The sequence below is a fragment of the Phaethon lepturus genome, unplaced genomic scaffold, assembly GCF_000687285.1.
Source record: "Phaethon lepturus isolate BGI_N335 unplaced genomic scaffold, ASM68728v1 scaffold34435, whole genome shotgun sequence".
Classification (NCBI taxonomy): Eukaryota; Metazoa; Chordata; class Aves; order Phaethontiformes; family Phaethontidae; genus Phaethon; species Phaethon lepturus.
In genome coordinates, this window is record NW_010541840.1 from 1 (window position 1) to 13212 (window position 13212).

At 48.4% G+C, this 13212-nt stretch overlaps 1 protein-coding gene across 1 annotated transcript in view; it reads right to left on the reverse strand.

The window, feature by feature from the left end:
* Positions 1–148: 148 nt before the first annotated feature.
* Positions 149–13212, reverse strand: part of COPG1 (coatomer protein complex, subunit gamma 1) — a gene marked incomplete at its 5' end in the record, with an annotated part of 16776 nt that continues 3712 nt past the window's right edge. The window contains 16 exons of the mRNA XM_010287846.1: positions 149–402; positions 1024–1122; positions 2142–2280; positions 3795–3892; positions 4724–4895; positions 6236–6378; positions 6731–6799; positions 7227–7352; positions 7461–7564; positions 7909–7984; positions 8362–8605; positions 9979–10074; positions 10538–10726; positions 11463–11530; positions 12285–12418; positions 13042–13199. Of these exons, the coding sequence (XP_010286148.1) occupies positions 272–402; positions 1024–1122; positions 2142–2280; positions 3795–3892; positions 4724–4895; positions 6236–6378; positions 6731–6799; positions 7227–7352; positions 7461–7564; positions 7909–7984; positions 8362–8605; positions 9979–10074; positions 10538–10726; positions 11463–11530; positions 12285–12418; positions 13042–13199 (2046 nt within the window). The remainder of the gene's footprint in view (positions 403–1023; positions 1123–2141; positions 2281–3794; positions 3893–4723; positions 4896–6235; positions 6379–6730; positions 6800–7226; positions 7353–7460; positions 7565–7908; positions 7985–8361; positions 8606–9978; positions 10075–10537; positions 10727–11462; positions 11531–12284; positions 12419–13041; positions 13200–13212) is intronic.

Below are 13212 nucleotides of genomic sequence, written 5' to 3' on the forward strand. Positions count from 1 at the left end.
GCGGAACCGCCTCTCCCGCCCCCCCGAGAGAGGCCGGGAACAGCTACGAGAAGGCTTTATTTGAAGGCGGTACAACGGGCGGGGGCCGCCTCTCGGCCACCGCGACAGAAACACCGCCACGACAGCCGCCACCGCGGGGGGGGCGGTGAAAACACCACGATTTTATAGACAGAGCCCCGGTTACACAAAAGATGCTGTAGTGAACGTGATCCCTATTCTGCCGACAGAGGAAGAAGGGGCACGGTGTCAGGAGAGCCCCGGAAAAGGCAGTTTATCCAACGGAGGCCATGACCACATCCACAGGGAGCTCCTCTCCGCTGCGGGCAGTGACCTGCATCGTCACGGTGTCGGTCAGGACAAGACGAGACCGGACCAGGAGGTCATGGCCACCCCGGAACACACCTGGAAGGGAGAGTGGGAGGAAGGAGTGAGCGTGTTGCACATGACCCTCCCCTGCAAGCCCAAAAACGAACGCTACTGCCTGGCACGGGCAGGTTTCCCACGGGTAGTCTGGCAAATCCCTGGCACTGGGCCAGGGGAGAGCCTCAAGCAGCACATTTCTCACTCGTTATAACATACCTGTGACTCTTGCTACTGTAAAACTCATGAAAGCTAAGTGTAAAATAAACTCCAGCTTGAGAAGAGATCCAGGCCTTCCATCAGCGACCACCAGCCACTCTTCTAAGAGCTCCAGTACACATCCATTTTGCTGGGCAAGGGTGCTGTACTTTCCCCCACAGGCTCACTCCAAACCAGGATGCCACAGATCATGAAGACAGCAAATTCCACCCAGCTGAGCCTGGGCCTGATCCCAACATCACCCCACCATAGCATGCTCCCCAATCTCAACACCAGCTGCTCTACACTTGCAGAGGCAGAAACCATGGCAGGGACAAGCCTCCAAATCCTACCTGGAGCACAGGAGGCTCCATCAGAAACTCCTGCCCTGATTCTTCAACAGGCAGCTCTGTGCAACCTCCCAAAGAGCTGCTCCTCAAGCAGAGACCTCACCCCACAGCTCACCTGCCAGGTACAGCGTGTGAGAGTTCTTGTTATCTGGCACTTTATCCGATCGCTCACAGGGCTGCATCCCCAGGAACTTCACAATATTACTAACTGCCTCTGTTAAGGAAAAAAAAACCAACACAGGCTCCATGTCATGGGCGTCTTGACAGGGACACAAAAAGAGCATCTAAAGGTGACTCAAGCCCTCCCTGCATGTTTAGGTTCATGTTCCTTGTCCTGAGGGATGTGTAGCACTGGCCATTAGCACTGTGATTTTAGAGGCCACCAGGGAGGCAAATGCAACACACAAAACCCTCACTGCCACACGGAAGCTCCGTTATCTGACCCAAAGGTTATCTGCGTTAGATATCTCTGTTGTTGCAAAGATGCAACAGAAGCAGGAGGGTGAATGAGTCAGACAGCGGAAGTAGGAGAATGCAGCTGGCTGCACGCTTAGTGTGCGAGCCTGACAGCCAGCTTGCTTCTCTGAGGAGAGATGCAGAGAGAAGGAGATACGTGGAAGGTCTTCAGGAGGAATGTGTAAAGGCCTCAAGGCAGGTATTGAGCCCAAGGCGCTGTGCAAGGAAGAAGAGATGGCTATAGGACAAGGACACCCTTTCTAAGCCATCAAAAGCACCGCATTTTTACAGGTTTCTCAGAAGCAACAAGAGGAGTCTTCAATACATGATGAAGAGAAGAGGGCCTACACCACAAGCCTGCCCACCAACCTCATGCCTTCTGCTTAATGCATCTTTTTTTAATTGGTCTTGAGTCCTAAGGTCAGAGCATCTCCTCCTTTCACAGAAGGAAAGTGGGAGCTCACAGCTGAATTATGGGCTGTGTGCTCGGGAGGGCAGAGTGCGAGAGCAAAGCAAGATGTTCTCTTGCCTCCCACAATCCAGCCTGGTCTCCAAAGGGCCCAGAATACTCATTTGGTTTTTCTGAACATCAACTAACTTGTTGTCACAGTAACTGTAGCTCCACATTTAACAGCTACAGTGAAATTACTTGTGAAGGGTTTTGCCCCATTAGCCTTTCTGTGAGAGACCTAAAGTGAGCCTGGCTGCGCCTCTGGACTTTGCCCACTGGAGAGAGAGAAATGTTAAGAGCTCTGCTGGGCCAGCCCCCCCCCTTACCTTCAAGCGTTTTAATAGCAGATAAAGTAAAGGTCTCTTCCTTCTCATACTCATCACCCACTTCATCCCAGGCTGCTCCAAAGTTTGGCTTCAGAACTCTCTGGATGTGATCAGCCACTGTTACCTCCAGGTCTTCAAGCTGGTGGTAGAAGAGGTTCAAATGAAACATGGTTGTTCCCAAGTCTGCTCTTTCCAGAGTGAGCTTTAGATTGGATTCCCTGGGATCAGGTGAGTGTAGGAGACACCTTCCACTTCCACTCATGAATGTCAGAGCAAGCCCTGCCCCTTCTAGTTTGCTCGAGCAAACACCACTCGGCTGAGCAACTGCTTGGCCTGGGAAAGCCACCAGTCATGCCATTTCCAGGGTTTACAAAGCAGGTTCCCATTCTGAGCATGGCCCTTGGCCTGACACAGATCAAAGCACTGGACAAACGTCCCAAGCAGAGGACAAAAGCTAAGAAATAGCTGCTGGTGCTCACACAGATGCAGCATTTGCTTCCCTGGAATGCACATAAGCTTCTATTTTGCCTGTCTGGCCCATGGTTTTGTAGGCTGGTAAAGTACAGTGAGACACTGTCAGACACTTGCTATCACCTAACGCTGTGTGCCAAGTTCACTGCAGTGCTGCTGTGACTACGTCTGTGCAAGGCAGAAGTGGGCTTGTTCCTCCAGAGTATGTATCGAAGAGCAGCCAGTGCCAGAACTGGCTAGACACCAGCCTGCATTCATTTCAGCCATCATTGCAGGAAAGAATCTCCTCCTGATTCTCACTGAAACACACGGAAGAGTTTTTTTAACTATCACTCAAATGCCCTGCTGAGTGGTGGGAAGCAGAGGGAGGGGTTAACTTGCATGTTCCTCCAGGAAAAACCCTTCCTCATCCTTCTGGGAGGACGCTGTGTCCTCACAGACTCGCTGCACAGCAGTGCCTCTAATCAGATTTGCCACAGTGACAGGCAACACATAGAAAACAGCTTCTGGAGCTAACAAGCTGAGGTTGTGTCACAACATCCCTTCCTCTCTGGAGGGTAAACACTACCCTCTGTGAGCCAGTCACAGTTTCTGACCAAGCATAAGTTCAGCTTCTTCCTTTGCAGTAACAACAGCCGTCCTGGAAACGGCCAAGCCTAGAAGAGAAGTGCTTCTGCAGCATCGGTGCTTTCATCGGTCTCTGTTCTGGGGCAGGAAAAGCCCCACCTTCCCCAGAGCAAGAACAAGGATGGCAATCTGGCTGTATCAGGGAACCCACGAGGCAATTAACTGTGCCATCAGAGAGCAACTCACAGAGAACAAAAGATGTCCAAGGGCCCTCTGTCTCCATAAACCTGACTCTGCAACTGCTGGAGCCTGTAGGGCACAGCCAGCCAAGCCTGGAGGACACACCACAGCCTCCCAAAACGTTAGTGTCCTGCAGAGTCAGGTGCCTGCCTGGAGAGCAAGAGGAGGATACTCCAAATGAGACAAAGGAACCTCTCCAAACCCACAGCCGCATCCTGGGACAGACACCAGAGAGGCAGCAAGAACCCGCCCTTCACACGATGCCGCTCACATCAGTGTCAGCGGTCACGTAGTTGCTTGCAGGGATCAGAGTAAAGATCAAAAAAACCCTCAAAACAACTGCAGTTTCTGTCAGGTACATGCCCCGCTCCTTACCACATACTCATCCTCGTAACCCTCGTCGTCTGTCTCACCCGTGTTCGGATCACAGTCCTTGACAGTGAACTTCATCATGCAGCTGAAGGTACAGGCCACTGGAGACAGGAGAGGCAAAGCTCAGGTTACCACCAGATCTGCAATCCCCTGCAGCAGAACCGGGAAACTCTGGGCAGCTGGGTTCTCCCCCTCACTGTCAACAGCACAGGCTCAGCCAGTGACCTAGAAAGGCCTCTCCAACAGTTTCTGTCTCTCAAGGACAAGGTATTTATTTGTAATATTAAGGCTAGCAAACAGTGATAGAGGCAGGCACACGATGGTTCTACAAGACCATGATCCTCAGATCAAGTGCTGTAACTGAAGAACCTCAAGCTGTGTTGGGAATACTAACTAAACATGTCCCACCAGCGCCTTGTGAAGAGGCAAGATCCTTATCTAGGGATCGGTTCATGCGCCTCCGAGATGAAGCCACCTTGCACTGCAACACGGCAGCTGATGAACACCACCCGGCTGGGAGAGGAAGCGATGATGACTCACCCCCAAGATGGGTGCTGCGGGGTGAACGGCAGCACCACACACAGGCGAGCAGGCCCAGAACACAAACCAGGGAGACCAAAGCGCAGATAAGGCCTGGTCCATGTTCTGGGCAGTGACAAATGTGGGGACGTTCAGTTCAAATGGGCATCGCTGAAATTCTAGTGTTTGTCTGAAATGCTCAACAATGCTACAGCACAAGGGAAGCAGGAGAGAAGGGAGGCCTGACAGCCCCCAAATAGCAAAGAGAAGTCATGCTCAGCATCACTCAGGGCTGCACCCACACACAGGCTATAAATATCTGGCTAGGATGCAAGGTAGAATGTGTGGGGGTGAGCAACACAGTACACTTAATTTGGGGGACATCAAGAAAACACAGAGGGCAAACTGTTTACCTGCTGTTGGATCCTCCTCAGACAGTGCCACCAGTGTGTAGCAGGTACCTGGCTGGTTGTACACCAGGGTTTTGGCAGGTACGTAGCCAATGACCTCATATCCCTCTGTTGGCTCCATCTGCACCGTGACGTTCTCCAGGATCTGATCGTTCAGGGTGTTCGTGCAGTCAAACTAAACAGGGAAGGGGAAAGCAGCAACAGCTTGAAGCTGCTCACTATAGATCTAATAGCAGACTCACTTTAAGCAGAGTGGCAGCGTGGTGTCAACTTGTGAACCTCTACCTCTTTGTGTTTCAACAGTGCACCTCGCTATCAGCTGGCTAGTCATAGGGCTCATGCATTCCAGTTTAGTCACGGAGGAATTGTGACTAAAAACTACTCAATTAAATGCTTTAGGGGAGAAAAAGGGGCCTCCAGTGCTTCAGCAAGCTTTTTTTTTTTTTTTTTTTTTTAAGGCAGCAACACTTAAAATTAATCAGCACACAACTACCCAATGCCTGCCCTCTGCAACCCAGGCAGGAGCACCAATTCAGCGAGGGCAGGGATGTGTCAGCTTCTGCCTGTTTCAGTTCACCAGTTAGTATAAAACTTTTTCCTCTGAATGTACTTTGTCCTTTCTCCCTGGATAATAATTCCTAGGGTAACTCTTTGCTGTATGGAAATTTGAGTACTGTGTTGCCTACATATTCTCACTTGATGCTACAGGGGCACAGTGCCCCACAGCAGATGGGGAGATGATCCTTTATTTGAGCAAGCTTCATCAAGCTTGATGGATGGCTTCAGCAAGTCTAAGCTTACTTCATTAGACTTCGTTCTGGCTGCAATGACAAGTCACTTAACCTCATTCAATGGCATCTGGTGGATGGACAACAGAAACAAAGATCAACCCCTATAAGGGCTGTGTAAGCAGTTCTGAGCTTTTCAGGAAGGAGCTAGCCAAGGACAAAACACTGCTGCTCACAAGCTAGCATAGGACTTGCTGTGCTTTGAGGCCCAGGCAAAGATGCTGGCACATCGATTCTAACATCTCATGTGTAGCAGCAAGGCAGTACAGCCAAGGCCAAGATGTACAGAAAAAACACACCTGTATTACACAGGCTAAAATAAAACACAGGGGATGAAGAGCTCTCCCCCACCACATCCTTTCTTGGGTACCCCTTTCAGCCTCTCAGATATAGTAAGCTTCTCTCTTTTATGCCCAAACCACATGCTTGGGGACCCTGAGGAAGGAAAACAGCTCCCCTTGCCAACTCCTCAGTGAGAACAGCCCCATCTAGTGCTTGTTTGATTTATTTTGACTGTACCTGTAAGCATTGTTCAGACACGCACACATGCTCCCTAATAAATTTTTTCTGGGGCTCTGCTGCCCTGGATGAGAAACTAAGGACTCTCATTGCAGTGACATGCTTTGAACACAGATATCCCTGAGCTGTTTCTTCCCAGTGAAGCTTTTAACCAGTCAGGAGCTTATTTTCCAATCCTCTTTCAGCACCACATGCCATAGCTGCCCACCTGGAACACCATGTGGCTGACAAACGTGTGCTTCGTGCAACGAACCACGTACTCCGTCTCCAGCTCTGTCAGGGCGACAGGCTCTGGGGAAGACTTGAAGAGTGGGCCCAGTCCCCGAAACTCTGGGATTGCCCCCAGTTGCTCTGAAACAGAAGACACAGAAACCATTGCCTTCCCCAACCCACAGGAAGGTGCTAGGAATTTCAAAGCCCTCATTTAGGCTGTCAGAAGCTGCTGCAGCAAGGGACTATCCATCAAACATCCATAATTTTAAATTTGAATGTTTAAAGGCAGAGTCATCCTTTGCCCACATCTATTGCAAGACAGAGAGAACAGGACTGCAGGCACCCCCACGCCCCAGGAGTGAAGACTTAACTTAAAGTTGGGAGCCCTGAAAGGAGGTGGGAAAAGGCCTGAGGGGCTAAGGCAGGCTCAGCAAGAGGTGGCTATATTGTTCTCACACACAGGCCTAGAAGAGGCCTTGCATCAGTTTACCTTGGAATATTTCTTGCCGTGTTGCTGCCACCTTCTCTGGCTGTTTGACTACAGCAACAGGGGCATTTTCTGCAAAAGAAAAAGAAAACAAACAAAACCCAAAAGATTTGACAGTGAAGAGGGAGAAGTAACTAAATCAGCAAACAGATCAATGTCTGGAGAGGGATTTGACTAAGGAAAGGAAGGGAGTTCATTTCTCATCTTGCTATGGACTAGACATCCGTATTTAGCTTCGAAAATGCCTTCGGAACTGCAGCAGTTCTAAAGAGGATTACCAACTATTACTATTATTAGCAGTTGGACTAAACTGCAACAGTATTGTAGGAGCAACCAGATTTGCTGGTCTTAGCCTTTACAGAAGATACAGTCCCACAAAATTCAAACAGGATGGAGCTCAGCAATTCCCAGCAAGCCCAATGCAGTCTGTTGTCCAAGGGCTGGAGCTGCAAGGTAATTACTAGCAGTTTGGATCAGCATTCAGGGGACTGTTCCTCACCTGGTCTTTGCTCGACAATAGGAGCTGTTGCCAAAGGAACGGATTTCAAGTCAAAGGGTTTCTCAGAGGGCTCCAGGGTATACTGATGCAGAGCCCTCTCCAGGCCAGGGATGGAGACCGTCAAACCTGGGGACAGAAGGGGCAGGTCACTGAAACCACAGATAATGCCAGCTCTTTGTCACTTGTTAAACCAGGAAAGAGGTGCAGACTTGTTTTGAGGGCTTCCTGCACTACCATTCAGGATGTAGCCAGCATTGAGGGCTTTCTGCTTCTGCTCCAGAACATTCAGGTAGAAGGTGGCTCTGTCTCTCACTTCATTGTCATCATCCATCACACACCTGGGAGGAAAGTGGAAAACTTCCTTCAGTGCAAGGCAGCAGAGTCCATGCAAATGAATACAGGTGACTAAGCCACCTTACAGGGCCAGAAAGAACATGCCATAGGAGACAACAAGCAATCTACTAGTAATTGTATTAGAAAAGCAATTATCCACCACACTTGGCGTCCATCCACTTCGTGGTGCTGAACGCAGTGGTGATCCCATCACAGGATCCCAGGTACCCAGTGCACCTTCTTGGATCCAGAGCTAGAAGAGCCTAGATGCGCATGGGGATGCTAACAAGCTCTCAAGCGAACAGGGTTTTTCACCCAGGATGTTGAGAAACTCTGAGGTGCAACTCACCTTTTCAGCAACACTAAAATACTCGGTAACATCTCCTCATTCTGGGCTCCAAACTTGGCCAGGGCACTTACAGCACCTGTAGCACAAGTCATTAAAACAGAATTAGAAAGCAAAGAAGTCAGATGAATTTTCCTCCATTTCCTGGCCTTGATCAAATGCCACATCAGAGATGCTAGCACTGCTATAAAGCATTACTGTGACTAGAAAGAGGCAGATGTATTACAGTAAAGCACCTGCAAACCTCCTCTGCCTAGTTTCAGAGTCACTGCATCTCCCTCCCTTTCTCAGCTGCAGGACACCTCTTCCATAAACACTACTGCAAAACCTTTGCTGTGTAAAAAGATCTGCTCAGGACTAGAGCAAATCACAATCCTCAAAAGCAGAGATGTTCAGACACTGTATTTCCTTGAAGATCTGCCATAGGGCAGACAGCTTTCCAGGTCTGTCTCTTACCTGCCCGGACTTCTTCATGCTCCAGGACAACCCTGTTGTAGATGAAGCGAATGTATTTGGAGGGATTGTTGGTTTTGGGCCCTTCCTGCCCCAAGAGATGGAGGATACGAGTGGCCAGCACAGTGAACTCGCAGTCCTCAATGAATTCGCAGAGGTGAGACAGGCCTGTCTCTTTGCTCTCTGAGTTCTCCTCAATGATGCTGATGATGCAGTCCACGATGGCTCGCTTGTATTCAAAGCCACCCTAAGGAGCAAAAGGGAACTGCTCAGCAGGAGATCTCATAGTATTTTAGAGACTCTGAACTAGCCAGACAGGAATGAATTTCACTCACACTCAGTGCCTTTAATCTGTGTTTGAAAGGAGAAGGGCAGCAATGCTGCCCCCACACTTGACCCCCTTTATACCCAGAGGGCCAGCTAACATTCAAGCTCTCCTGCCAGCTCCCTTCAGAACGGTTGCAGTGAAGAAAAAAAACAAGTCCTAAAGACGGTAAAAGAATCTATCCACCTGAAGGGTTTACATCATCTTCAAAATCCTCTGCTGCTAGAATTAATGCATAAAAACAGCCATACGGGAGGAGAAAAAACCCAACCCTCTCCCCTTTAGCACCAGACATCTGAGGATGAATCACAAGAGAAATATATTAAGGATCATATCTGCCACAGCAGGACCCAGCAAACAGCCCCATTAATGTGGGAAGACAGGCAATCAACACCTCCCCAGGCATATCCCATAACCTGACATGCCATTAATGCCGGTTATCTTCAGACATTATTTACTAGTGTCCTGAATACACAGCAGGGGATTAAACTGCACACAATCCTCTGCCAGTTTCATGCACAGTGCTGGGCATTTGGGGGATCTTTCTGGAACTACTTTGGATTAAAAAAAGCTTTAAAACAGAATGGTTTGAACTACAAAACCACATTCAAAATGATACCATCCACCCACAGAAAATCTCGGAAAGGAGAATGGTCCATTTTTCACAGGAGCAAAGTGAGATGCTCTGGTTTGTTCCCAAACGAGAGGCTGTAATTGGCAGAAAGTGATGTCAGAGCAAGCAGTGGTGCCAGCTGTGTTGCAGGCATGTTAGCTCATTTAGAAATGTCCTCAGCAAACATCTGTAAAGCTGTCTTTCTGCAATTTGTCTGACTGAATGCAGAGAATGGTTATAGGTACTCATGATCCCTTCACTGCCACAGCGTAGAGAACAGAACAAAAGGGGTCCCATGTCATCAATAAATAGGTTGTTATCAAATCTTTGTGTACAAGACAAAACTTCTTGGAATTTGCTGTCAAAGTATAAAAGCAAGCTGGTTCAAATGTGAAACACATGAACTGCCAACAGATCGGCTGTTGCCTGCATTTGCTTTGAGAGCTAATAAACCCCCCAAAAATCAAAGAATGAAAATCACGTTAAAAATACGCCTGACAGTACACATATAACTAGTGTGCACAGCTGTCCATTTCTACCAGTTAGACTGCAAGCCTTTTAGAGAGAGGCTCTTACTGCACAGCATTATCAGTAAAAGCTTGACTCTCACAGGGGCCACTCTGCGGTCCTGCAGTTCATGCATACAAACAAGGAACACAAAGTAGTTGTCCTGCAAACTTACCTCTTCCCGAAGCATAGTGAAAAGAAAGTTCATCAGGACGGCATGTTTGCGAGGGTACTTCTGACACAGCGCATTGATGGCCTGCACCACTACCACCTGGAGGAAAAGGGGGGCAAGTAAAAAAGGATTCTGTCTCACCAGGCAGGAAAAAATAGTTGAATTGTGTCAATTTTGTGCTGGCCCCTAGCCTGGAAACTACAGTTTTGCCTTTACTTATCCAACAAATGCAGTTCCAGGAGGTACAGTCCTAGGAATTGGAGGAGATTAATCTTCATGCACTGGGCCAGCAAAAGCCCACACCCACTGGAAAGAAAAAAAGGAGATTTAATTCTCAAAGTGCATCTCCCCAGAAGAGAGCACGTGACTGGAGTTGGCTGCTGTACAACTGAGGCATGGCTTAGGCCAACAGCCTCAGATTCTTTCTCTTCCCTGCAAATACTCCGCAGCCCAGCTCCTGGTAGCAGCTCCATGCAGATTTCAGAGTGCACATGTAAATATGGACAAAGACCAAGGGGTTTCTTCAGGAACCTGCATGCTCCTCCTCCTCCCACTTCCTTACTTTGAACTCATCTGAGATTTCTGACATGAAAGAGGAGATCTGCTTCATGAGCCGGTCAATGCTGCTCTCACTGCCAGTTTTCAGCAGCGTGGTGATGGCCAGGGTGGCTATGCTGCGGTTGGAGTCCGTCACAAGGTTCTCCAGGTCTAGATTACAGGCAGTCACAGCAGATGGGTGCTTCATGGCCACCTAGAGCAAGAGAAGGAAGAGTGGAAATCACTCAATAGATGCAAAAGGCCCAGCTGGCAAAACCCACCAAGTCTCTATAAGCTCTCTTTCCTGTACAAATAAATGCTACAGACTGTACATGAAGGTCATCTCAGAGAATCAACTAATCTGAGGTTAAAGTAATAAGCTCGGTCTTCCTGCGGAATTGCTGGAAGAGAAGCAGTAGTAATAAACAATCTTTTACTATTTTTAACTCTCTCATTCTCCGCTATATATTAAGAAAATAAAGCTATAACTCCCAACAGAAACCTCAATGAGCCTAGCTGTGCAGAACAGCTTTGTGGGTGGAAGCACAGCAGTTACCAGACACTGCCATTCTGCCTTTTTCTTTTTTAGGGTTTACAAGGTCAAGGGAAAAGCTGGAGCAAAGATTGCCACGGAGCAGGCAAGAAGCAGCATCAAGGTTTGATCCCTGTTTTACAAGGAGCTCCTTGTAAAGGAGCTCAGAAGGGAAAGCAGTAACACGGAAGACCAGTGACACTCTTCTAGAGACCTGTGAAAGTGATTGCTTCCCTCCCCTTGTGTAAAGTATTCTTTGAGGTTTTATTCCACTCAGAAAGCAATGAAATGTAGACTGTAGTCCAGGGTAGAGGTTATTCATCAAAATCATCACATAATCTGTCCCCCTTTCTCTTCTGAAGTCTGCACCTCCCTGCACATGAGAAACTATTACAGCTCCCAAGCGACTGGCTCCTACCTTGTTGAGGGTACGGACGGCTGCGTATCTCAGTGCTGCTTTCGGGGAGCTGCAGAACAGCTGCAAAACTGCAAGGTGGGAAAACCAACAAAGGCAGATGTTTAGGCAATTTATTATTGAGGAGCGTTTCATACCTAAAGCAAGAGCTTCAGCGAAGAGACAGTTGCAAGTACAAGATAACTAGAAGGATATTTAAGAAGCAACAGTGAATTTACCATCTTCCTCCCTCACTGTTGTCCCCTTTGCCATACATCCCTGCTGACAACTAGGTCTTATCCACCTCCCTCATTTTCCATGGTGCCGTTATCCTTCGCTCCTCTTGAAAGCCAATTTCATCACCTTGTCATCTTTCCTATTAAGTCAATTTGAACTGATGTTCTCCATTTCTATGCAAACCCCAGAGCTGGCCTATGAAGGGCATCCTCCCTGTGCAGAGAGGTGACATACAGCCTCCCTACCTGCCAACAGTCCCAACTCAGGAGAACCTTTGGAACCTTTGGACTGGACTGAACTGGGAAGACAGGACACCAACACATTGTCTTCCCTGCTTTAGACTGAGTGTATCAGTTAAAATTCAGCCCTGTTTCACAGCATAAAAAAAAAGACCCCTCCAGTAACCCACACTTGGAACACACCAAGCGAATACTGGAGCAAAGCTACTGACACACACCACAAGCTCTCAGCAGCAGCATAAAGCAACAAAGGGTACAGCAGCATTACAAGCCTGAAACTACACAAGGTCCCTGTTTCTAGGGGTAATCAGCAGGTGTCACCAATGCAGGCCCATAATCCCCTCGCCTTTTCCTTGAGTGCCACATTTACCGGAGACAGCCGGAGCCAGCTCTTTGGCAGTGCAGTTGGGCAGGTTAACAATGGCAGATGCAGCTTCGTACACCACCATCTCGTGCTTGTTTCTTAGGCAGCTCTCGATGAAATCAAACAGGGGGCTATCACGGCTAAAGGACAAAAAAACCCCCACAAGAATTAATTAAAACAAAGGTGCTAACAGAAATGAAGAATCCAGCAGCAAGAAATGGGCAGTTTCCATAGCCTGTGGAAAGGTAAAAGCAGCCATAAACCCACTGTCTCCAGATTTTGCAGTGGTCATTATACTGTACTTCCAGCATGCTTGGGCTGGAAGTCAGGCTGCTTTCTGAGAAGACACCCTCAGACTTACAGGCTAAAAGGATCTCCCTCAGCCCTCACACACCAAGAGCTGACTGTATACACCACAAGTCTTATCCACCAGGAAGCCAGGCTGCATACATGGTAGCCCAATAATTACAGAAGACAGAGAAAATGATGTAGAATATCTCAATAAAGAACAGCTATGCAAAACAGTCCAGAGAAACAAGAAAGCATTTGATGTGCAAGCACACAGACAAGACTCTCAGAAGCCATCTCAAAACAACGATGAAAGCATCCTGGATTTTCTCTGCTGCTTTTCACCTAACAATAAGAGGGTAGAAGCTGCATGCTGCTCTTCAAAGATGGAAATAATTGCCCTCATGAGATGTCTGCAAGAGATGGAAGCAGGACCGGAGGAAATTCTTCCAGCAGGGCAAAGGAGCCCCCTCACCTGCCAGCCTCCTCCTCCAGCAGCTTGCTGGCTACTCGAATCATCATGCAGTAGGCAAATGGTGACTTGAGGCCGTGGCGTGTGAACTTGCTGAGCATCTTGTTGACTGCCAGGCGGTCATTCTTCCGCACATGGTAGAGCAAGCCCAGAGCATGATACTGTGCAGGGAAA